A 27,291-nucleotide genomic window follows, 5' to 3' on the forward strand; every position below is an offset into this window, starting at 1 on the left:
ATTATTTATAAATTTAAACAAGGTCGGTTCAATCATGATTCTGGGCAACCCTTCTAACTCAAAACCCCAACATTCAAAAACAATTAAAATATTACTTAGTGAGTGATTATGTGGAAATTAAACCAGCTATATATAGAGCATAAATCCATTGAATATACATTCAAAACAAAGTGAACAAAAAATTAGAACGCTAATAAAGATGTCAAACAGAGAAAGAAGCAATAATAGTAGAGTGTAACCCTCTATATTGGACGTCATCAATGTCAGCCAAAGCCGACTTAATTTCCATTCTCTCCAACGATTATTTATTTAGTGAACTTTAAGAGCCACATTAATCACATGTACATATTATATATATGTATATAATAGATATATGAATGTGGGGTTTTCTTCTAAAAAAAATAATCAAAGGAATAATAATATCAGCCGCTTATAAATTTTCGAACTTGAATTTTGCGTGTTGTAATGCTCTTCGCGAAATAATATGTATACTATAGATTAGATGTCGGATGTCTGCATTTTAAAAAGTTATTTGGAATAAATTATGCGTATAATGGTGGCTCAAGCCATGTATGTAATGATTTGGATGGCTATGAAAGTTGGTTCCAAGGGAGCTGAGTATAAACTTTTAAGATTTATGAGTTCCTTTTTGTGACCCCTGAAATGAATCAATGCTTAACTTATTTGACTAGAGTCTTAAATTAGGCTCAAGATAGAACAAATAATCATACTAAACATGTCGTGTACCGTTCTAGAGTAACCAATTGTTATAATTAGTAAAACTTAGAACGATATATACAACAGTCGCCACACATCTGTAAAAGTCCAGTTGCTTTTCCTGGCGACAAATATAACTGAACTAGAGGTCCAAAAAAAGATGCAAAAAAGCAGCGTTTCAGTCTTGCTTCAACGCCTTTCGGATTAGAGTTCTGACTAACGCTATAAAAAGGTAAGTCAAGAGAGTTATAACGATGCCCAACACCAAAATTAGACGGTCATAAGTAGCCTCTTGGACTGTATACAGTCTGATACCAATTGTATCCCAATTACTTTCAGTCCAAACTGGATCCTCCATGCTCATGATATCTGAAGAGTTGTAGGGTAGCAATGACCAGCCACCTGATTCGTATTTCAATCGGGTTGAATATGCAGGGACATACCTGGGATGACCACGAAGCTTTAGAACATGGAACTTCAAAAAACTTTAACATTCTAGCAACGGGTGATAAGAGTCCTCGAATATGCTTCCAAGCAAAGTTAGGCCTCTGGTTCATATGCACAAATCATATGCTCGCTTCGTATAAAAGCTTAAATTATCACAGATGCCTAACATCTAATAATTATTCTCTAGGGTATTTCCCCCCTCTAGCGTTCAAGCTATCACATAGAAACTGTCTCACATAAAAACTTGAGCTGATATACAAGCAGAGACATGAAGTAAAATATATATTGTTATAACATGAAAATCCAAATTTCTTGGTCCGAAAAAGCAAATTGTGAGACTATAGCCACCATCCTTATGCAGTAATGCTCATCTTAAATTTGAAAAAATTCCAACTAATGTAATCGGACCTTAATCTACAGAACATTGAAAGGCAAATGATGAGACAGAGAAAATGTTGTGCATAAAATAGTAATAAATCTATCAAGACGTCATAAATCAAATTTGCCGTAGCAATGTGCCAACCTGTCACAGAAGTGGTATCAAGCAGAGTCAAAGAACCGTAAACTACCTGGTAGTTGATAACACACAGACACTTTTTCCGTCAGTCTCAGTTTTTATGCACAATTCACCAACATCATTGCAGTCTTTTGGACAAGCAGAGCTCATATTTTTAGACGGAGTCGAAGTTTTATCCGCCAAAAAATTCCACACAAACCTTGAAACATCCCCAAAATAAACAGGATTAGGCGCAGAAGAAGGTTCTCCCAAAATGCCACCTACGTAGTGGCTTGGGCAAGTTGATGAGGGAGAAATATAATGCTTCACCAGATGACATGATAAACCAGGTTCACAATTTAACAGACAACCGAGAACTTCTTCGAACATAGAGGCAGTGACGTTGATAGAACTAAAAACTGAATCATTATCGCCACCAGCAGCTATGTATAACGTTCGAGAGACGAGTGCAGTAGCAGCCACAATCGCCGAAGAGTTGACGTTAGCTGCATTAAAGCAACATAAAAAAATTTCACAAATCCAATGCTCATTATACAATGCTACACAAGGTGGAAAAAATAGAGAAATTTGGATGCACTAACATAGGTCGTCGAGATGGCTGTGATAGAACTTGTTGGCAAAAGCAGAGTGAAAATCTTCCAAAACAAGGCCAGAAGTCTGATGGTTCTGCCGAACAAATTTTAAATTTGAAAATATAGAAGGTTCAGCAAAAACTTTGTAATCAAAACAAAATTTTGTAATCATCCTACAGATATAAAACACAACACAAAAAGCTGTCAATTGAGGTATGCCAAGGAGGTTCCTTGGCAACGGACTACTGCTAACATACAGGTAGAAGCTCATCAATAAAGTCTAACTTATACAGGAATCGTATCTATTTAAGAAATTATGCATATATATACATTGAGCATCAGAGATAAGTTCGATCAAATAAAAATGAAGCACACACGACCTTTCCAAAATTTGATTTCCATGATCTAACATGAGATGACTCTAATGCTCACAATCTTGTAGATGTCGAAATCATAGTATTTTGTTAAGTCAAATCACTATTGGCGAATTTTGTATGAAACAAAACCTTTGTTCTCAATACTATTTTTATGTATTCATTAATCATGAAACAAGGGCAGCTGCATGGAATAACTTAAACCACAAAAGAGTCGGGGAATAACAACTCAAATACCCAATACCCACTCATTTTACGAAGGATTTCTTTCAGGAAACTGATTGGATATCAGCATCAGGTCCTTGAAATATTAAGCTTCGGAAAAGCAGTTTACCTTACAAAACTCCTTAAAATTGGATCTTTTGATACTCTAAGATACACACAACAAATAGTGCAAAATAATAAAAGAGAATATTCCTCAATTGATTGGAGTTAACAGCATAAACCCCAGTAGTTACAGAACAAAATTAATTATAAAAAAAGTTCAAAAGATAAATGTTTAAAGAAAACAATAATTTGAACATACCATATTAATAAGCATAGAGGATAAAGCATCAGAAAAACCTAATAAAATTGTCGAATTAGTAAAACGTGCAAGGAAGAAAACTCGATGAGGAATGAAACTGTTAATTTTTGGCAGCTATATTAGAAACAAAAACTGCATGCCTTGAAAGTAAGCTTTCAAATTCATCCGCAGAAACCAATATTGCAGTTGATCTGACCAACACATCTGCATTCTTGAATTGTACAATTGGAGTAACAACTTTCCCTCGACCAGGATCTAAAATCCAAATTAATAATTAGCTGATTATACCTCATCGTCCGACTAACTGAACCTTATAATAACAGCCAGTACCCACTTGAACAACCAATTTCCCCATAAATGTTGAGCAGTCGTACACATGGATATCCGTCAATTTGTGTGTACATAGACTTTTCAAGAGCAGGAACTGACTCAAAAGAAATTTGTCTTCCCTGAAGCTGTTCAAAGTCAATAAGCTCAAACCCAGATCAAACTAATATTAAATCAAAACAAATTGCAAACGCGATAAAACCGAGAAGGGGATTTCAAATAACAGAGCATTTACATTATCAGAAAACAACTCAAATGAATTTGATTTCTCTGAAGCTGTCCACTTGAATGAGATTGGCTATGCCAAAATTGTCCAAAATCAATATAGCTCAGATGTAGAAGCTGATCTAAGCATTTCACTTGAACTAAATTATAATGGTTTAACAAATGGAGTGGTATTCAAATTTTCTTATTTGAAAACAGATTAATGTTCCACACACAGCTGCTGATAAAAATAATAATAACAGCTCCTTAGTTTCATTCTATAATTTCCCAATCGAAGCTCAACCATTCAATCTGCACACAATTCCCGTCAAAACGTACAATGAGCCAACGGATGACCGAAACCCTTAATAAAAATCAAATATTGATAACGGCCCTCTCATTTAGGAATTAAAGTCGAGTCAAAAAAGAAAAAAATGAACCTGATAAAGAGTGGTGGAAATGAGCGACGAAGAAGAGTAACGGGAGCTTCGAGTCCATGACGTAGCGTTCAGTTAACGGTAAGAAAAATGACTGGAAGATTGAAACTTGAAATCCCTAGGCCATGGAATCCAAACTGAAGATTCACAAGTATCAAATTGATCATTTGTGCTACTTCTCAGTCAAATATTGTCGGTTGCACAGACTACAAAACTATTCCGTCGAGTTTAATCGCAATCGGCCCTTTACTGAAGCTCTAGCCTGTTGGTTGTGTGACCCGTGATGATAAAAGTTTATAATAAAGATATTTAAGGGCCAATTTCCTTCCTTCAAAACCCCATGGTTCTTCTCTCCAATTTCCTTCTTTCCAAAGTTTTAGCCAAAAAGTTATATTAGCTTATTTGAATTTTAGAGTTATCCAAACCTTTGATCTTTAATAATAATAGATTTTTTTTAAACCTTAGAATTCGTAGTCATTATATTTGACGCAATATTTTACAAACCAAACCGATTGAGAGATTATCATCCTCTTTGTCGGGCTCCACAATCACTTACAAATTCATAACATATTATTGATTATCGTTTCAATACTAAATCATCCCACATGCAGCTCAACTAATTTATTGATATATTTTTTTCCATTTATTGGCACCAAGCTATATATTGACTTACAAGAAACCAAACAAATTAATTATCAACCACGCCAGACCTGCTGACTTTGCCTAAAATGCTTTTGAGCTGCCACATTACAAGCTGCTGGAGCATTACAATCGTCCTTCAACATAATTTCATCATTTCCTCCGTAAATTATAACCAAAATAGCTTCCATAACACAACCTAACAGGGGGATAGAAGAAATTCGAAGCTTTTTTTCCTTTCTATCCATGCCTTAAGTAGATAGAATTAATATGTCACACCAGCGGAAAAAGTTCTGGAATATATGATTCTTTTTATCCTCTTTTTTTTTAATCAAAACATGAGAGTAATTTTGACAAGGGAAGTTGAATGTGGATTAATATTGGGTAGATTTGGAGTAGAAAATGTTCAATAAATAGAGACTTTAGCGTTTCAACTTTTCTTGGTTGACAAGCTTTGAAATGCTCAACCACGTGTGTACTCCATTTGAGAGCTAGACACGACTCCAAAATGACACCACCATTCCATAATGGAAGTAGAGAATTGTTGTTATTGGTCATGTGTATACGATCAACATTATTTTCTTTCGCCCCACATATATTATATTATGGCATGAGGTATAATCTGTGTACAATATTACGTGCGAATAAAACATTAAATTATTATACTTTATTATTTCACTTAATCGTTTGGTTAGAGATTAGAATTATTTATATATATAGATTTAATACTTGTTTGATCATCGATCTCATTGCTCGAACCAAACAATATGATATATTAAAGAACTCCCTATCATTCTTTTCACTACATAATATAAATATATTGTAGTTGTTATTCTATAAGAGATGAGATTTCAGACACCCTTTGGTAACCGTTTTAGCTACTTTTGTATGCGCACTCGAATATTCATTCATGAAGCTCTTTCAATTGAGAGGGTTTGTGATACCCTTGTCCCACATCGAAAAAAACAAAGATTTAAAATGAGTTTATAATGGCTTACAATGGACTTCTATAGCAACTTGGGTTAATCATTTTCGTAAAGCGAGGACGAATACTAGTAGTTGCTATAGGATCCCATTGTGCAGTCACGCAGCCGCGGGCCCGGGCTCGGGACGTGACAGAATGGTATCAGAGCCGGTCACCGGCATGAAACACCGGGAAATAAGTGCTATGCGGGACAAAGTGCTACGTGCATGGGAGCCACCTCTTGAACCTGCGGGGCAAAATGCTACATGACGGGAGCCACCTCTTGAACATGTAGGAGCCACCTCTAGATTCTCGGTGCTGGTGGATCGAGAGGTCAGGCCGCGACGAGGACGTCGCGTTTTGAAGGAGGGGTGATTGTGATACCCTTGTCCCACATCGAAAAAAACAAATATTTAAAATGAGTTTATAATGGCTTACAATGGACTTCTATAACAACTTGGGTTAATCATTTTCGTAAAGCGATGATGATAAGTGCATTTTATGCACTTAAATTATCTTTATAATTCATACAGATTGTTAGTCTTTTTGGGCAGAATTATGCGTCTGTGTTGTTTTTGGTGTGATTGCAGGAATCTAGGTGCGGATACAACACGTGCGTAAAAACGAGCCAAAATGGCGCCTAGGAGAAGAAGTGGGAGCAATGCCTCGAAGGGTGGAATGCAGCAAGTCTAGCGCACATGCGCGACTTATTCCCGCGCACAGTGCGCGCAACTGGCAGAATTGCAGAAAGATTGGCGCATCTGCGTCCCAAAAGACGCGCACATGCGCGACCCATACAGAGAGTTCAGCGCATATGCGCCACTCAAGCCGCGCATATGCGCGAGAGACAACAGCGACAACCCGAGAGCGCATATGCGCCGCGCAAGACGAAAGGCAAAGCACAGGAGCCACGCGCATATGCGCGAGTCTGAGCCGCGCATATGCGCGCGGCGCGAGCTTTCAGACATAAATACGTTTCGGCGTGTTCTTTTTAGGGGATCCCGAAATATTTTAGAAGCAGCCGCCATCAGAGAGTGCGAAGGAAACACAAGAGCCAACGACGGAACGCGAAGAACGGAGACCGGAGACGCTAAATCCGGACACGGAGACGCACTTTTATCTCCTTTCAACACGTTTCTAATTCGGTTCTTTGTTTTTACGTTTTTAATGATTACAAACAAGTTTTGTGGTGATTTAAATTCGAGCATGAACTAATTTTATTTTCTAGAGATTGATGTAGTCGTGGTTGAACCTATGTGAACGACGATTTGAATTTTCATTGAATTATTTCATCGTGTTTATTTGTGATCTCTTGTTTTTAATGCTTTTGAATTACTGACCATAATTCGATTGATTACATAATTGAAATCTAACACTCGACAGAGGGGATTGAAATTAGGACAGAAGAAATCACATCGTTAGATATTTATAACGTGCAAAAGACGTATAACTCTGACGAATCCATAAAAGAACCTTGTGTAGATTTATTACGTGTTACGTGATTTTTAATATACATATTAAAATCAGTAATAGGTGGTACATTTCTATTTATCACTCGATATAGGGAATAAAAAATATTGTGAGTTCTTGGTTAATACACATGGTGCAATTCAATTAAATGTTGATCAATGTTAATTTAGCATAGGGGAGACTCGACGAAATCATATCTCTAGATTTATTTTCTCAGTGAATTTTCTGCTGTGTGCTAGAATTACAGGAATTGTTATTTTAATTTGAATTGATTCCAAACCAACTATTTGATTATTTAAATAAAGTTGAGCTATGTCAATTATGGTAATTAATATACAGTTTTAAATATTTACTCTTCGTGGGATCGATATCCGTACTCTAACCAGTACTAAAACTTGACACCGTATACTTGCGGTAGTGAAAATACGCAACAGAGGACGAATACGAAGTAGTTGCTATAGGATCCCATTATGCAGTCACGCAGCCGCGGGTCCGGGCTCGGGACGTGACAGGGTTGATTAAATTGCCACTTCTTACCTGGAAGAGGGTTCTGCAAAAATTTATGGAGTGGTTTATACCCAGCAAGAAGTGCTCTCTTCACAAAAATGGAGAAGCTTTAAAGGCTTAACATGATCAGAAAAACCCTGAGAGATTTTTTTTTAAAAAAAAAGAAGTTATTTTTTGTTTGAGAAGAAACGGGTGGAATTAAGCTTGATCTTTTGCTGTTCTTTTTTCTTTGTTTCTATTTCTACAAGCATATATAACAAGTTGATGTGATTGTTTTTCTCACTCGGTCCAGTTTTATAAATTTGCATTAATTATTTAGGAATAAAAAATGTGCTTATATTAATTTTAATACATTCATATTCAACCCAAAAGATTTATCTGGCACACACAAACAACACAACTCATTATGTTCAAATATATATGACATCAAGCTTTGTAAACTTAATTAATAAGATCTTCGTGAAAATATCTTACGAGTATATATCTTGAATTTTTTAAACCATGACCAACGAAGTTATATATTTTTTTAATCTTTATCCTATAAAAACATCCTAATAAAACAAATTATCACATCATTAAATAACGTTTGGTAAACAATCCCAAATTAGGAATCATATAAGACACAACGTACAATACGGGTGAATAATAACATGATGACTTATGTAGGGGTAAAAAAATGCGCAAATATTTTTTTTATCCACTAACTTTTCCTACTTTATGTTTTGGTTTATTAAATTTTCAATTTTTGATTTTTATTTGCTAGCTTTTATGTTTTGTGCTTTCAATTCATTTTGTCATAATACTGATGAATCGGAAATGTTGATGTAGCATCGAAAATGCTAACATAACATCATAAAATTCTGACGTGACATTGGAAATTACTCAATTGTCTAATGACATGTCAACGCAAGTCAACAATATTCAGGCTAAAATAAACGATAATATACCAAAATAAAACTTGAAAAGTTTAATGAACAAAAACCTAAAATTAGACAAGTTGAGAGACCAAAAACAATGCATATATATGGCAACACATACATCAACCAATATGCAAGATTTAATTTTCTCCATGATTTATTGAGGGCTAGTCACTGAAACTGCTATACCCGGCCATGAAATTTTTGACAATATTGCCACAGCAAAACAATTTTGCTATGAACAAACTGAGATATATATCCATCACTACTATTCTGTCATCATTAGTTATTACATTTTTATAATTTTCATACCAGAAGAATGACCATTTCTAATCTGCCAAGAATGATAGAGTTGTTTCTCATGAAAATTCACGCGCAAAGAGAAGTTTATATCGAAGATCTTTTTCACCGAAATCGAAAAGTTCACTAGTAAACTTAAGCTATAATGAACTAAAAAATATATTGAATAAATTAGTAGAAACAAGATAACGTTTAGTTTGTGTTTGCGTGATGCAATTGAGTAAACATATACATGTGAAACCAAAGTCATGATTGCCTAAAAATATTCAAGCATCAAGGTAGAAAGAGACCTGATATATTAGTTACATTTTACTCTCTTGATACCCAAATTCATTTGTTCCAAAAGATATACTTGAATCTCATGTAGGTCACTAATGCTTAAGAGTGATCATAATACTGATTCAAGAGACTAATATGTACGTACGCACACACAAATAAGAAAAGAATATAAGAATTTCACATTTTTGTCATAAACCTGAAAAGCAAAATATTAGTTAGTACTGTTGGAAATAGTAGCAAAATCATGAGAATGCAGTGTCTCTAATATATACGTATTGATAATATAATAAATAATCACATCTATTAATTAAAAATCTTATAAAAAATTTTCCTGAGAAGTTAACTGCATAAATTGCCGTGTCGCGTAAATCTGCCAATGAATTGGACAAATAATAGTATAACTTGTATTCCAGTAGGGTTCAACCAAGAAATTAAACAGTATCAAATCCCACAAAGACACAAAGTCAGATTACTTTTCCTTTTCAAATATTGTCATTTCAACATCTTTTAAAAAAAAAAAAAAAACAACAACAACAAAGAAAGAAACCATCAATCTTGTGTACGTATTTCACTTACTGGTAGTTGAACTCTCGGATAAAAGCTCCTCCAACAAGTCAGATCCCAAGTCTTCAAGAATAACCATTTCTTCTTGACTGACTCGTTTCTTTTTACCACTCCTTTGTGTTTTCGTGGTCGCGCTTAGTACTTTGTGTGATTCCTTCAAGGTTTTAGCTGGTGACGAGCCCTCTTTGCAACTGTAATTCATCTTCTCAAGTGATTCCATTACTTGTTCTAAAGGGAAGTTGAGAGGGACCGTGGATCCACGCATGGCATACGCGGCTTGATCGTAAGCCAATGCGGCTTCCTCTGCTGTACTGAATGTTCCGAGCCAAACCCTAGCTCCATTCCTAGTGGAATCCCGAATCTCTGCTGCGTACCTTCCCCATGGCCGTTTTCGAACACCGAGATATCGTTTTTCAGTTTTAATTTCTGATTTCTCAGCTGTGTCTGATGGGGAAGTTTCAGGTAGGTTGAAAATACTGAACGACTCAATCTCTTTATAGATACCTTCTTGTCTGAATGGTGAAGGATCCATTTTTTGGCCCAAAAAGATAGAGACATAGGTGTGGAATGGTGGGGGAAGAGACGAGAGTGATCAAAGGGTTTGGAATTTATAGTATAAAGAATCCAAGATTCTATCAGACAACTATTATTTGTGGGCTTCCGTCTTTGCAAAATTGGGTTTTTTTTAAGGTAGAAATCTTCCACTATATCTTGTGGCGGGACAATAATGCACATCGATCCTTGTTTGGAATGAACATATTATTCTCTATCCAAAAAAATTTGTGCCGTCTACATTCGTAAATAGTTATCCTATTTCCATTTTTTTGAAAGAGCGAACTTGTAAATATTTTATGTTGAACTTCTAGATGGTTATAAAATTAAAATTAAATATCAAGGCTTTTTACATTTACATTCGTATGATTTTCAGGGAAAAAAAAAGACACTTATATTGAAAGAATGGGTACTGATAATTTTCGGTAAACGTACAGTTTCTCTAAACAAATAGTTGCCACATCAAATTAAACTCAAACATTTGCAGTAGAAATTTCATTTCTTTTCCTTCGAATCTATTTATCTGTCTGTCGCTCAAAGGAATGAATTGTAATTATTAATAAAAAAAAAAAAAAACTGCAACTAAGACTATGAAGATTATATTTTCAGGCCAGCTGATCGATCTGTTTTTGGGAAGAGTCGTCCCACATATAATAATATATATATATTGCAAGTATAAGAAGTATAGATACAAAATATTCTTTTTCAAATCTTCTGAATTCATAAGGTGATCTATGTCGAGTATTCTTACATTCTTGCTACAAAATCTTTCAATTAGAATTTCCCACTTAATTTTGTTTCTTATTAGAGAGTTAAAATTCTAGAGCTTTCGAAATTTATTTGAATAAATGTCAAATTGGCATATTAATTATATTGTAACATTTTAAGAGGAAACAAAATAATTTGACTTCTTTCAGGAGAAGGGAGGCAAATTAATTAATAGAAAGAGCCAAACATTTATTTATTAGCAAGTCTTATGTTTAATGGCGAACATGGACCAAACTCTAACCTTTCCCTGGATCGGTTAAATTTGGTCTTCAACATTTTTTTCATTTTTAAGTTAAATAAATTAAATCAGCATATCGATTTTATTTTATTTATTTTTTAGTTTTAGTTTTAGTTTTACTTTTACTTTTAGTTAGTGTGAGAACTGGGGAAATCAAACGTTGTGTAAAACCCCATGAAATATTAATAGATGTTTAACCTAATGTGTTTTTAAAATATTATAACCTCATATTTTATTTAATAAAAATAATAAATTAAACGTCACCCCTGTGGAGATATAAAGTCAAGACCTTGACCCTGTCTTGTCCTCTTCCGTCGGCGGACGCCACCCTATCATCTTTATTAAGAAAGGGACCCACTTTAGTACATCTTTTGATATAATTATATATATTTGCCTATTTCGTAGACCTAGGCTTTCTTGATTTTCAAAAATAATATAATATAATATAAAAATAAAAATGTATCCCTCTTGAATTTTGTAGCCACAGAGCAGAGCAAGAGATTTTTTTGACTAAGAGTACAACCCTATTCATCCGGATAAATTATGAAAGTAATTTAATTATAATATCGAGGTTGTAATTGAATGAAATGGATTTAAACTTATTTGATTGTTTGAAGGAATTTTTGTTGAATGTATTTCGAATTCATCCCATGTAATCCATTTATAAGATGCAACAATAGTATGTTATAGATATATTTCATTTGAAATCCATGGATCGATTTTCTTTTTGAATCAAATTATTTTATCCAAGCGCGTGCATCCTTAGTATTCTTCTATATATTGGATCTTTCAAACATAGAAAACCGACCAACATATTAAAATAAAAATTAGATATGTGTGTGTGTGTGTAGGACAAAACATATATATATCAAAAAATAGTAACAGCGTGTATATTTCGAAAAATCAAAAGAGAGATCCAAGGTTATTGACATGAATGTCGATATATATATATAAAATGAATGGTGTTAAAAGATGAAGAGCTACTGAGAAATATATAAAAAGCGTTATGATATATATAACTCCAATAGCTTTACTTTATGTACAGTAATATGATTTATTTTATAAATAATTAAACTTTTTGAGGTCAGTGTGATGCCGGGGAAGAATTTAGTTAGTTTCTCACAAGTCTTCTTCTGTCGGCGGATGCCAATGGCCAAATTAAAAGTTGATGTCTAGAGCTGGCCTGCAGTCACATGCATTTCGGAGTACATCTACAGTTGAGTTATTTATAAGCTAAGTGATTCTATCTACGAAATGACATGGAGTTTCGAAAGATAATTAGGACACCAAATTGGAAACAGAAAAGAATCAATAATATCACATAAAATATTAGAGCTATCTTGTATATATGAATCAGTTAGCTGGTCTATGGTTAATTAATTATTATATTTGACAGATCATAACCTTACTTTTTCTAACATTTCTTTTGCATGCCGTGATCAATGAGGAAGAGCATGCTGGTTCTTTTTCCTGGAATAGTTTGTTATAATCAATTGAATTTCCAACTCGAAATTTTTTTTAATAAAAAAATGCAATTTCATTAATTATTCAAAGAATTACAATAATTAATCTTCCAAAATTTCAATCAAACAAGACGTAAAAACGAGCAGCTCTAGAAAAAGTATGCTCAGCTATAGTACTTCATATATATGTCACGGGTTCACATACAATTTGTTTAATAAACAGTTTAAAAGTCCATTCCACATAACTTGACGTACAATTAATCATGTATATACTTGAGTTTGACTATCGAACTATCGAAACTCGACTCAAGACCGGTCAAACTCGACTCAAACCCATGCTCGAATTTTGACAGAGCTTGAGTCCAGCATCTACACCCCTAATGTAGACTAGTAACATGGATACTGTTAGTTAGTATGGACAACACATATATGTAGGCTGTCATTGTATGTATGAAGAAAGAAAATTTGATATGAAAATGTGTATGCAAGTAATTAGTACCTATCATGTGTTTACCAAAGTTCATCCATTTTTCTAGAAACACAAACACGAAGGTAATATATATAACACAGAAGCCGCCGATAGTAAACGACGACAAATTAAATCCCAGCTGCGTCAAAACTCGTGCATATTGACAGGAACTAAAGCTTCATTTTCTTGACAACGTACAATGTCAATAAAATACAATCATATTTGAAATTTCCATTTTTTATTACAATTTAAAATCGAAATTTCTTAAATTTATGGCCCGATCATAATAGCATCAAAACGGCCACAAATTGTCACGCTTTTGGGCTATGGCATTTAGTTTCATTTAAAAACAAGGCGTTTCGTAGTTTCGGACAATTTGAATATGGGGACAATATAATCACAATAATTTCAAAGTACTCATACGTAAGAATTATATGGTCCTCATAAGCACAGTTGATTTTCAGAGAGTCTATATATACATGAAAATGAAGATGGGTAAATATATATGGTCCATTGGGTCATCATGCCGGATTATAACCAAAATCTCCAGCTCATGTTGTTCAATTGATAGACATGTACCAAATTTCTATAAAGAAACCTCATGTTTATTCAAGAGATGGATGACAATCTTTTCACTAGAAAAGAGTTGCGTTTCATTCCTCCTCAGTCTGTGATATATATATATATATATATATATATATATATATATATATATATATATATATATATATATATATATATATATATATATATGGTTCGCTCTTGGTTCACCAATAATCCCAACAGCAGTGTCAGCTAGTTTACATAATGTGATCCAATAGTTCAAACATGTCTTAAATGTAGATGATGTTTATATTTTCTAGAAACTGGGGTGTTCCACAAAATGATGATATATCAACTGTGGGTGGATCTTGATGCCATAGAAAGAAAAGCTTAGTACTAGACCATTAAGAGTTGTTCAACACTGACTGAAAAAACTAAAAAGTTAATTAGGGCTTTCAAATAAAAATCGATTTTAGGGGAAGAAAGAAAGAGAGACTTCGAGTAAACATTTCAGCACATGATCATGACAAGGGGAATTCCATCCATTTTAACCTCAAAATGACAGAGTGACAAAATCCGAAACACGATCGAGCCAAAAAATGGATGACCGATTCGGGACAATTGGAAAATGGAAAACTAAATCGGAAACGTAGCATAAACGAGCTATTCAATTGGGTAATATCCCAATATTGTTTAATAGAACAAAATCCAAACTGAAGAACATCTTCCACTAATAAAGATGTATTAAATCTACGAGATTCAATGACTTTCATAAAGTATAAAAGTTTAGAGATATTTACTCTAAATTTTTATATATTTTATAAAAATATAGTGATATTAAAATAGAATTTCATAAAATTTAAAATAGTTATTTTTATATATACTTTTTTTTTTTAATCTTTGTTCGGTTGGTGGAGTGGAGACGGGGTTTGGCCCTTTGGGTTGGGAGACGGGGTTCTCTCCACCATTTTGATTCCCGCATTTAAAATTATTTTAATGTTTACTTTTTTTTAAAAAAAATTCACAATTTACACATTATTAAAATTAATTTATTAAAATATTGGATCATAATGATAAAAAAAATTTATCGCTTATTTAGTTGGTGAAATAAATTAAATAAATAAATGAATACGTTAATTTTTTTATGATTTTATTTTTAAAAAATGTTGCTATTTTGTGTTTAACATAGCATATTAGGGTAAAGATATATGATATCATTTTGGTCGATATACTATAATATTCAATTTTTTGTAATTGATCGTCGTCATCTTCAACATTGTTCAAGTTCTAAAATCTGTAGAATTTCATAGATTGGTAAAAATCTTGTAAAAACTTTTACAAGAATAGATGTTTTTACCATTACGTGAGATTCTATGAAAGTCTATACAAATTTATCAACTTTATGAAAATATATAATTTTAAAAAGTCGTTCTTGGACGCCCTAGCTAGGTAATAATGGTGCTAGCTTGGGCCTTGACTGTGAATGACCGGCCCGAAAAATATTAATGATTACCTAGGACCCATGTGTTTCCAATATGGGGCTGATTACATTTCAAAACCAGGAGAACAGAAGCAGCCAAACAATGATGTATGAAAGTTTAAGAGTGTGCAATTCATTCGGCAAAATCCATCATATATAAATTATTTGGCCAAAAGTATAAAATAATATATACATATACAAAGAGAAGCATCCCTTGCTCTTTTATGATGAACATATAAATAAATAATAGTGACTTTGAATGCCATTTAATTAAATAAATCTCTACAATTTGAATTTTGGGTCCACAAAATTAGTAAGAATAAAGTTGGAAATAAAGACTACTTTTAATCAATAAATAGAGGTAACCCCATTGTAGCATTTGGTGTGGTTACTGTCCATTTAAGTTACTATTTATGACTCTCATCAACAACGCTGTACGGTACGTTCATAAATTACATGTCCAAAAGTCGCCATTTCACAATTAACCCTCTAATTAAAATATTTTAACAAAAAATTTACAAATTCAAATATTCAATCAATTTAATCTTATATCAGGACGAAAGTATTTAATATGAAAAAATTGCATTTAATTAATATATATAATAATAGTGGCCGGGGTTGGAAGCACAATGGCGAGCTAGCTTTGAATGGCGGGGTAGACAATACGATCAGCGACTTTAATTTCGTGAAGGATAACATCAGTCTCTACTCGCATAGGCCCCCTTTCACCCCCAATATTAATTAAATGAACATATATATATATATATATTTATATATATTAGCTCAAACTTAATTAATACATCAAATATATATGTGGATTATTATTGTTGGGGGTCCTTGATTTAAATTACCTAGGGCAGTGGGAGAGACAATAAATACAAGTGCAGTTCTATCCTTTCATCATGATTGATTGCTCTTCCTCAATCAGAAACACTTAATTAATACTAGAAAAATTATAGAGCTGTAAATAACAACAAAATTTACCTACCTAACGTATTTAAAAATATAACCCAATTAGTATTATTATTATATAATAATATATACGAGAGGTCCCAAAAAGGTTACTGCTATTTTCTCCTTGTTGAAAGTCGTATTCAGTACGTACTTGTACATGTTCGATGTTATAATATATATAATAGCTCAATCATAAAGCAATCGATTACAAAATGATTCACCACTCACATAATTAATTAATTAATTAATAAATCTTTTCTCTACTCTGTAATATATATATTTATTACGTACTCACTTTAATTTGGAGGAAATGAGACAAACCCTCCCTGCCCCCACTCTTGTCAACTTCTTATGCTTACGCCTTTGTTCCCAGTGTCCACGCATTACTTATTTATTAAATGGGTAGCAGTTTGTCGATAGATAGATAGATATCGGTCATGCATGGCCTAATCAGATCCATCAGTCCCTCGATTATTACATTAAACATATGCATTTTATTTTCAATACATCTACTAATCCCCAGTACCCATCCAGTCGAACCCACGCAAGATGGTTTTATTATTATTTACAAATTGTTGAAATTAATAATAAATATTTAAATTTTGTCTGAGGTGAAATTATATATATTCCGTCGATATTGAATGAAATACAACAGAGCCTTTGTTCCTTTCATTAGGCCCTACGCTGTATGCCTCTCTCTGACAACACACATACATGCATAGAGAGAGCATGCTTTGGCCATGTGTATATATATATATATATATATATATATATAGTGTGTGTGTGTGTGTGTCGACCGCATAATCCCTTTTTATCATACGGTGTACCATGTAGCATTGGGCCAACTTAATTGTACAAAATTAAATAAGACCGATCGACTGATAGATATATTGCATGAGAAAAGACAGATGCACAAAAGAAATTCCTACATGCAAGGAAAGCGATGGGACATTAAGTCATGAAAATCTCTTTACATAAAGTGATTACGGCCTTTGCTTTATATGTTTTCCCTGTCATCTTTATTCATATTCAAAGCATTAACACTTGCATTTTTTTTAATAAATTCACATGTTTAAATTTTATAATTTTTGACTGATCAATTACTGAGTTAAATGATAAAATTAACGTATAATATGATAAATATTAAGATAATATTTCTTTATTCTACTATTGAGTACGAAGATTAATAACCACATTTAAAAAAGGATATAAATTATTTTTCCTGGTCCATACTTTAAGAATTATCTTCTCTTATCTAAAATGTATACAAATAAAAATTAAGTCCTATTTCGTTTTGTGTATATATATAATATAAAGTTGAGTAAGTCTCATGTGAGACCGTCTCACGGATCATAATCTGTGAGACGGGTCAACCCTACCCATATTCACAATAAAAAGTAATACTTTTAGCATAAAAAATAATAATTTTTCATGGGTGACCCAAATAAAAGACCCGTCTCACAAATACGACCTGTGAAACCGTCTCACACAAGTTTTTGCCTATAAAGTTTTAGCATGTATAAAAACTGTGTTTGGTCTGATTTGGTTACATCAATTTCGAATTTTATATATATATATATATATATATATATATATATATATATATATATATATATATATATATTACCCTTAAAATAATTTTGATACCTAACAATTTATATGGACAAAACTTAAATTCCTACTCTCCAAAAAAAATCATGTGTAACGATGAATAAAGTCGAATCCATAAAGAACAAGAAATGATTTCATACGACGAAAAACAAATTAAAGGGTGATTTCTTGAATAATGACTAACTAAATAAAATATTAATACTAAAATTAGCAAGCAATGAAAAATAATGAATTTAAAGAGAATCAAATAACCAAAATGAATATACCAAAAAAGAAAATGATTCTTACCAAATTATAATTCAAAGGGGTTCCACTGTTCAATTTTATCGACGGTCATCGGCTAACATATTATTTATTCAAGTAGTTACCAACAATTAATCTTAGAATTATATGATAGCCGCTAAAATCCTTGTGTTCTCCTAATTTAATTGACCAAACTCATCATCCACTCAAAACTTATCAATAATCCACTAGAAATGATAGCATTCCATATTAATTATGTTAGAATATATTATTATTAGCATTTAGCTTTCAAAAGTAGATTAGTCATTTTACTCTTTTTGTGTTTACTCTAACTATATAAACATCATTCTTTGTATTCTTTATTATTCAGTTCATAATACTGTGACTTGAATTTTCACTCACTCTTTGTTTCTTCAAATTAAAATTAGCATTTTCATTTCGTGAAAACAGATAATCCTAAAATCTAATAACCGAAATAGTTGCACGCAATTGAAAGATCCAGTTTCGTTGATTTATTTCAATTAAATATGCTATGATAGCACAACACACCTAATATATCGTTACTCATGTACCAATCGTTCGTGACAATTACAGATCAATAAATTCAAATATATCAGTATAAAATTATATATCGAATTAAATTGCTAGATTAATTAACATATAACTTTCATATATTTAAATATAAACCAACAAATGCTTGAACAAACAAGAAATATTAAATTAAAGCGCAAAATCTCGCAGTAATAAAATTAAAATAATAGAAATATCATTTGAATTAGAAATAAAACTTAACCTAAAGTTCTTGAGAAAAAAATGAAAAATTCTCGCGCCTTTTTGTTTTTTACGTTGAAGATAGAAGAAGAAAAACATAGAAGTCTAAAGATTTTTTTTTAAAAAAAAAACTAGAATAAACTTAATAATATATACTAAGAGCTTGAGTCTATCAATAAGAAAACTAGAATTTTTATTAAATAAAACTCTATCAAATGTTTCTTATCTCAATAATATATTTGGCAAAAACGTATGTGAGATAATCTTATGCGTCGTATTTTGTGAGACGAGTCTCTTATTTGGGTAATCAATTATGAAATAGTATTACTTTTTATGCTAAATTACTTTTTAATTTAAATATCGGTACGATCGACTCGTCTCACAGATAAATATTCGTGAGACCGTCTCACAAGAGACCTACTCAATATATTTTTCTCTCCAAAAGTTTTTAATGCATTAAATACCACAAGCTTGAGTCTTAAAATATGACATTTTCTTCATAATTTTTGAGCTCTATATACAGTCACAAGGTAGTCGCGAAACAGACAAAAGCCAGATCATGTTGTTTAGGACTTTTTTCGTTTTTGTCCTTATTTCAGAGCTTCATCATCTTGTCAAACTTAAAATATAATAAAAATCAATTTTGTAGCCCAAATTATCTCCAAGACTATAAAACTTCATTCGACAACAAAAATAACATAAAAATATAAATTAAACATGTCGGAAGTGAGAACAATGAGAAATTTGATTAAAACAAATACAAACTATTACGACCTTTTATTTTGGTTCTTTAAATTCAAATTTGTAAACGTTAGATAAGAATAAAAAATTCCAGTTTAAATGCTGGATAATTTTTAGAAACTCGTTAAAATGACCAAATTGAGTTTTTCTAACCAACTAGTGCTTAATTAATAGCAAACATATCTACTGAAATGTTCACTCTTAAATTTGGTTATAGGGTTTAAAGGAAAAATGGCGGCGAGATGAATTAGTATAATCATCAGTGATTGATAATTAAATAATAAAAATTTATACGCAACTAATTCGTTGACTAATTATTAATTTTTATAATCCATCATAAACTTCAACTTATGCCTGTAATTTTGAATGCGTTACTTTTAAAACATTTTACCGACAGGTACAAATTAAATATGGACACGATTATTATATTGAGTAATCAGCATATATATTGTAAATAATATGTATATAATAAAACACGTGACATTTCAAACCTTTTATCACATGATTTGAGCTTTTACAACATATATATTGTAAATAATTATTATGCACTCGTTCTATTAATTTGGTTTATGATTTCACAACCGAAATATTATTTTAAAAAAAAAGATATATATGTAGACAAACTTATTTAATTTTCTTGATCATCAATTTAACACTAAGCAATTTAAATTCACATGGCTTAATATGTTTTTAGAAAGAATTCAACAAACACAGTAAAAAAACCGAATGAAATCAATATTGTAAAAATTATAATTAAAAATGATGAAATTATAAATAAATGTTTTTTTCCTCTCTAAAAAAACTTTATGTAAAAAGACGTCTTGCTGAATGCTGACCCATCTTTCTTGATCAACAAAAAAATCGTCACAAACTTGTGTATTCTGATATGTATTTTAGGTTTAAAATGAAAAATAGGAACAAATTAACATTAATTCCTCTAAGTGCCCGTAAAATAGGCAATGTATGGACCAAAATAATCTTACAAGCTTCTCTTTTTACAATGATTTTATATAGTCCCCTTTCTCTCTCTCTCTCTCTCTCTATATATATATATATATATATATATATATATATATATATATATATATATATATATATATATATATATATATATATATATATATATGAAGGGAAATAATATTTCTGATTTTAATTGATATATTTTGTTGAATATATTTCCCTAATATTATGTTTTTCTTGTTGATTTGATTGTGTATAATATTTAATTATGGTTTTGCCTTTCTAGATAATTATGTTAAGATTTTATTGTGATATGATTTCTTACTTGAATTTAATTTCCTATTGATAAGATTATGTGGAATATTGGGTTTTATCTTTCTAGATATTATCTTTGGGATAAATATCTTCTAGATATAATATTTATGATAATGATTTACATGATATGGTATTATTGATTTGTTTCTAATAGAATTCTTGTTTACCATATCTTGTAGATTTCTTTATGGAAGATAAACTCTTGGAGATATGAAAGCTATATATATGATGTGATCAACGTGAAGTGATAGAGGGTGAATAGAGAGAAGATTGTAGAGAGAGAGACTAAGAGAAATTCATAGAGTTTTAGTGGAGGAGTTTTTCGTGGAAAGTTTTCGTGAAGAGTTTTCACGTGAGAAGATTTTCGTGGGAGTTCTTCGTGGTGGTCTTTTCTCTCGGACAAATATTCACTCACATGTGCACGTTCAGAATTTCAGAGAAAACTTTATTCAAGAGACGTTGCTGTGCTGGTTTACGTGTTGCCCTGAATGTTGCCAACATCTACAGACAACATCCGTAACGATGTTGGCTGAAGATCGTGTTTAGCTGCTCGTGTTTTTAGGGATCTCGTTTTTGCTTTCTTATTCATGTTTTAATATTGTTGGTTGTTTTTAGAAAGCTTTATTTCCTCAACTTGTTGAGGAAATTGATTTTTGTCACAATCACTAGTGTTAGATTTTTTGTAAACAATTGGTTTTTCTAGTGATTAATTTTTGCCATAAGGCACCGCACAAGTATTTATACTTGTGCATATTTAACCTTGTCCATCGCATTTATTTCAAGCGAATTTGTGTTACAAACTTTAATATTCCGCTGCATTAAGATGTTGTCTGAGATGTTGTAACATCTGACACAACATCTAATTCTGATAAAACACGAATTTACTCTTTTACATCATATTCTGATATTTTCATTATTTTTGATATTTGTCGGACAAAATAATCCTTACAAGTGGTATCAGAGCCAACTCTTGATATACTAAGTGCTGATTCTGGTTTTTATTTTGTTTTGACAGAAATATTTAATGGACACATCACTTGCAAACGGAGCACTTTGACCACCAGCTCCTAAACCTCCTGTCCAACAACAGTTTCGACCAAAGAATGAAGAAAAACGCTGGTTGCAAGTGAATCTTTTAGGTGTTGCCCTAGGTGTTGCCACACCTGACCGCAACATCTGCAAAAATTCAGTATGTTTGAACTCCACAACTTCTGGAAATTTGAGTGGAGATGATGGATCAGAGGCTGATTATGAAGAACTCACTCTTGAGAGTGTGGAAAAGCTATATGAAGAGCTGTTTGAAGATTGGACCAAGAGAAACAAGTTGAACTCAAGTCTCATGAAGGAGAACGTTGAACTAAAAGTCGTAGTTGCCAAACTTGAAGTAATTTTGAGCAAAAAAGATTTGGAACTTGGAAAGATTAAAGAAGAACTTCAAAAGACAACTGAAACCTTGTTCAAGTTTAACTCAAGCACATCCAAGCTTGATTCTATACTTTTGATGGGAAGAGATGACAAAAAGGGCTTAGGTTTCAAAGACAGTGTGTATGAAACAGGTGAATCCTCAAAAACCACTGTTTTTGTGAGGGGAAAGACTAAAACACTCACACCATCACAGCCTATGCCTTCAATGAAAGGCTTTACTCCGAAAAGACAATCCACTGCACCGGCTTCTAAGAAGAGAAAAAGAAGGTATGTTTGTCATTACTGCTTTAAGCCTGGTCATATCAGGCCATATTGCTTTAAACTTAGGGATGATCGCATGAATCGAAAGACAAGTCAGATGTTGCCTCAAATGTTGCACAACATTTCCCGCAACACCTCCAGCCATCGACCTACAGTAAGACAAATTTGGGTACCAAAGGTAAAAACTCACTGTAATGTTATCAATACATCGTTAAAAACTAACACTGCAGGTCATTGGTACTTTGATAGTGGAAGCTCTCGCCATATGACGGGTTCAAAAGAACATCTAATCGATTATGTTGATCAAAAAGGCGGCAGAGTAACCTATGGAGGGGGAGCAAAAGGAAAAATTGTTGGAAAGGGAACTTTGAATGTGGAAGGATTGCCAAAACTCCACAATGTTCTTCATGTTGAAGGATTAACTTCAAATTTGATAAGCATAAGCCAATTGTGTGATGATAATTTGCTTGTCAAGTTTAATAAACATAATTGTGAAGTTTTTGATGAAACTAACGTTTGCATCATGACAGGTACAAAGTCATCTGACAATTGCTACCAAATTGGTGAAGAACTGTCATGCAAGCAGGTACAAATTACTGAACTTGACTTTTGGCATCAAAAACTCGGACATGCAAACTTTAAAACCTTGAAGAACCTGAGTAAGTACCATGCAGCAAGAGGTATGCCTAATTTCTCTTCTGGTATACCATATGTGTGCGGATATTGTTAAAAAGGAAAACAGACTCGCGTGTCACACCCAGTGTTGCCAACATCTGGGACAACACGCTGTCTGGATTTACTTCACATGGACCTTATGGGTCCTATGGAAGTTGAAAGTTTCAGAGGTAATAATAAAAAAAAACAAAAAAAAAATATATTTTCTTTTTTGTGTGTAGATGAATTTTCTCGATTTTTTTAGATAAGTTTTATTAGGGAAACCTTAGTTGTGTACTGTGATAATTATACTACAATTGACATTTCAAAAATCCAGTACAACACTCTCGAACTAAACACATTGACATTAGACATCACTTTATTCGAGATTTAGTAGAAAAAAGATTGATTCGAATTGATTTTGTTGGTACAAATAACCAATTGGCTGACATATTCACCAAAGCATTAGATTTTGAGAGATTCTCCAACCTTAGAAAATCTCTCAGCATGTGTTCTATTTGATCATTCATAGATGTTGTCCCAGATGTTACAACATCTCGGCCAACACCTAACATGCATGTGCATTTCTAAGATTTAGACATACTGCATTTTTCATGCATTCTGTGATATGATGTGTTGGAATGATGTTGTTTAATCTTCTGTTACACTTACAATTCCTTATTCGATCTTGTTTAACACACTTGGACATGAAAAATACTCTAATCGATTCACTAAGTTATGAAGGATAATCATGTATATCATGAGTCTGTCCCATGTGAAAGGTGATTTGAGTAGACTGAAAATATTTATATAAAAAAAAAAATTGGTTTGTGTCAAAAGGAAAGAAGGAAAAAGCTACCTAAAAGAGCCCAATGAAGACTGTGCTTTTGGTGTGGGAGCTACCCCTTTTGAAATTAACACAGAAATAGAAGAAAATGGAAAAAACTACCTAGAGGAGTCCTAAAGAAGACCGTTCTTCTAGTGTGGGAGCTACCACTTCTATGTGCAGAAAAATCAAAATTTTTTTCTGGAATTGTGCGTGTTGTCAGAAGATGTTGCCAACATTTGTGAAAACACTTCATTTGTGAACATATCTCATATTTGTTTTCATGTTTCTATTTATGTTACATTCTGTTATTAGGCATAAATAGGTCATGCATAAACATAACATTGTGAATATTGTTGTGTCAAGAGGGTATGAGTATTTCTACAGAAAAAATTCGTTGAAAATCCAGATTTTGCTAGAAATCTAATATTTGTGATTTTTGATGGTTCAGTGGTGTTAAAATCGATGTGGGTTTCAATTCTGGAATTTTTTTTTTGAAATGATTCTTGACGCAATTATTCAGTAATTTTGGATAGTGATTACTCGCTAAAGCTGATTTTGTCTCTTATGAGAACTTAGTTTCTGACTATTGTCCGGCTATGGAGGTGGATGTCCATTCTGGACAAAAAGGGGGAGAAGATGCGACTCAAACTCAAGGGACTGTGAATTGAAAGGATCACATGATACCATCTATCTGATATCTTTACTTGATTTCATTTTTAATATTCTGCTCTGTTAAAGTTCTGCTTCCCTTATGTGATTCTGTTTTAATGAACTGTTAATGATTTTTGCAGGTGTTGTCTCAGGTGTTGGCAACACGACAAACAACACCCGTACTAACTAACTTGATTTTATTCAGGGGGAGAAAAATTCTCATATTAAGGAGGAGTTAATTGGAGTTTAACTGAGAAGCTGAGTTTGATTTGATTTTGTCCAGAAAGGCAAAAAGGGGGAGATTGAAGGGAAATAATATTTCCGATTTTAATTGATATATTTTGTTGAATATATTTCCCTAATATTATGTTTTCCTTGTTGATTTGATTGTGTATAATATTTAATTATGGTTTTGTCTTTCTAGATAATTATGTTAAAATTTTATTGTGATATGATTTCTTACTTGAATTTAATTTCCTATTGATAAGATTATGTGGAATATTGGGTTTTATCTTTCTAGATATTATCTTTGTGATAAATATCTTCTAGATATAATATTTATGATAATGATTTACATGATATGGTATTATTGATTTGTTTCTAATAGAATTCTTGTTTACCATATCTTGTAGATTTCTTTATGGAAGATAAACTCTAGGAGATATGAAAGCTATATATATGATGTGATCAACGTGAAGTGATAGAGGGTGAATAGAGAGAAGATTGTAGAGAGAGAGACTAAGAGAAATTCATAGAGTTTTAGTGGAGAAGTTTTTCGTGGAAAGTTTTCGTGAAGAGTTTTCACGTGAGAAGATTTTCGTGGGAGTTCTTCGTGGTGGTCTTTTCTCTCGGACAAATATTCACTCACATGTGCACGTTCAGAATTTCAGAGAAAACTTTATTCAAGAGACGTTGCTGTGCTGGTTTACGTGTTGCCCTGAATGTTGCCAACATCTACAGACAACATCCGTAACGATGTTGGCTGAAGATCGTGTTTAGCTGCTCGTGTTTTTAGGGATCTCGTTTTTGCTTTCTTATTCATGTTTTAATATTGTTGGTTGTTTTTAGAAAGCTTTATTTCCTCAACTTGTTGAGGAAATTGATTTTTGTCACAATCACTAGTGTTAGATTTTTTGTAAACAATTGGTTTTTCTAGTGATTAATTTTTGCCATAAGGCACCGCACAAGTATTTATACTTGTGCATATTTAACCTTGTCCATCGCATTTATTTCAAGCGAATTTGTGTTACAAACTTTAATATTCCGCTGCATTAAGATGTTGTAACATCTGACACAACATCTAATTCTGATAAAACACGAATTTACTTTTTTACATCATATTCTGATATTTTCATTATTTTTGATATCTGTCGGACAAAATAATCCTTACAATATATAATATATATATATATATATATATATATATATATATATATATATATATATATATATATATTCTTTAATAAATAATAATGATACATTGACGTTTCACGATGCCTTGATTGACTGCTACAAGGATGAATATGAGCGGTCATTCCCACTACACTGGAATAATATTTTTTTAAAAAAAAAAAAAACATAAACATATGTTAATTTTCATAATTATTATAATTAAAATAAAGTTACGTCGAAATCATCATCATCAATAATAATAATAATAATAATAATAATAATAATAAATTATGACAACTAGATTAATCATCGTGGTAAAAAGAAATAGAAGCACGTGGAATAGCGAAAGTAGGATGGCAATCGAGTACCCTTTTTCTTGCCTTGTGATTTTGATGGCTCCTTGTAATATAATCTTTTTTTCCTACTACATATTAATTCTCTCTTTCTCTCTCTCACACAAATGATGGTGAAGAAAAAAAGGCTTGCTATCATTTTACAAAAAAACGCAACGCCTACAATTGAGTGGTGTTCTGTATTTTCGTGAAATTTGGTTACTTACCTTATCCTAGGTACAATATCTTTTTTACAATTGGGGTGGCTTTATAATCAACTATATATATTCCTTCATGAAAGGTCATAATCAAACACATATCCACAGTAGCTAGGCATATGTGTAAATGAAAATAAACCAAATTTAATTGTATACATAGAGATTTTAAATTATATGTTTTTTTCTTTTAATAAACATGGAATCTCCCAAACATACGGCATCGTCTCAATGGATTAATTTATCACAAGATTGATTTGGATGAGAAAGATTTAATTTCTCGTTAAAGAAACTAGAAATTAAAACTATGTAGTAGTACTAATAACGATTGTTTACGTTAATGAGTAATTAAGGTTCGGTTTGGTGAGGCCTGGGGCATGGGATTTGATCTAATGAGCATTATATTTTCAGAAAAGAAATAGAATTATTTGAGGTTAACATGACATTCCATTTCTAGGGAATTTGACGTGACAATTAAGATATTATCGGCCCTATTTTTTAATCACAACCATTCAACAAGATTTGACATTTCAATTGATGTATCAGCATCAATCCTTCAGCATTTTGGTATTCAATGCCATGTCCTGTAGGAAATTCTACAGTCTCCTTAATTGGGTCCCATTTATGACTCGGTCGATTTCTCGAATTTATTAATTGCAACTC

General features: G+C 32.2%; 2 protein-coding genes across 2 annotated transcripts; both read right to left on the reverse strand.

The window, feature by feature from the left end:
* Positions 1 to 692: 692 nt before the first annotated feature.
* On the reverse strand, positions 693 to 2,353 carry LOC140822195 (nicastrin-like; the record flags this gene model as incomplete). Its single annotated transcript, XM_073182933.1, has 3 exons — positions 693 to 1,160; positions 1,734 to 2,166; positions 2,263 to 2,353. Coding segments are annotated over 3 exons (789 nt in total), but the record flags the coding sequence as incomplete, so codon positions are not given.
* Positions 2,354 to 9,765: 7,412 nt separating this feature from the next.
* LOC140822196 (ethylene-responsive transcription factor 1B-like) lies at positions 9,766 to 10,293 on the reverse strand. The gene has a single exon (XM_073182934.1). It carries the CDS (start codon positions 10,291 to 10,293, stop codon positions 9,766 to 9,768), a length of 528 nt encoding a protein of 175 aa, XP_073039035.1.
* Between the last annotated feature and the right edge of the window lie 16,998 nt (positions 10,294 to 27,291).

Source organism: Primulina eburnea, unplaced genomic scaffold (assembly GCF_022965805.1).
Source record: "Primulina eburnea isolate SZY01 unplaced genomic scaffold, ASM2296580v1 ctg739_ERROPOS11973397, whole genome shotgun sequence".
Taxonomy (NCBI): Eukaryota; Viridiplantae; Streptophyta; class Magnoliopsida; order Lamiales; family Gesneriaceae; genus Primulina; species Primulina eburnea.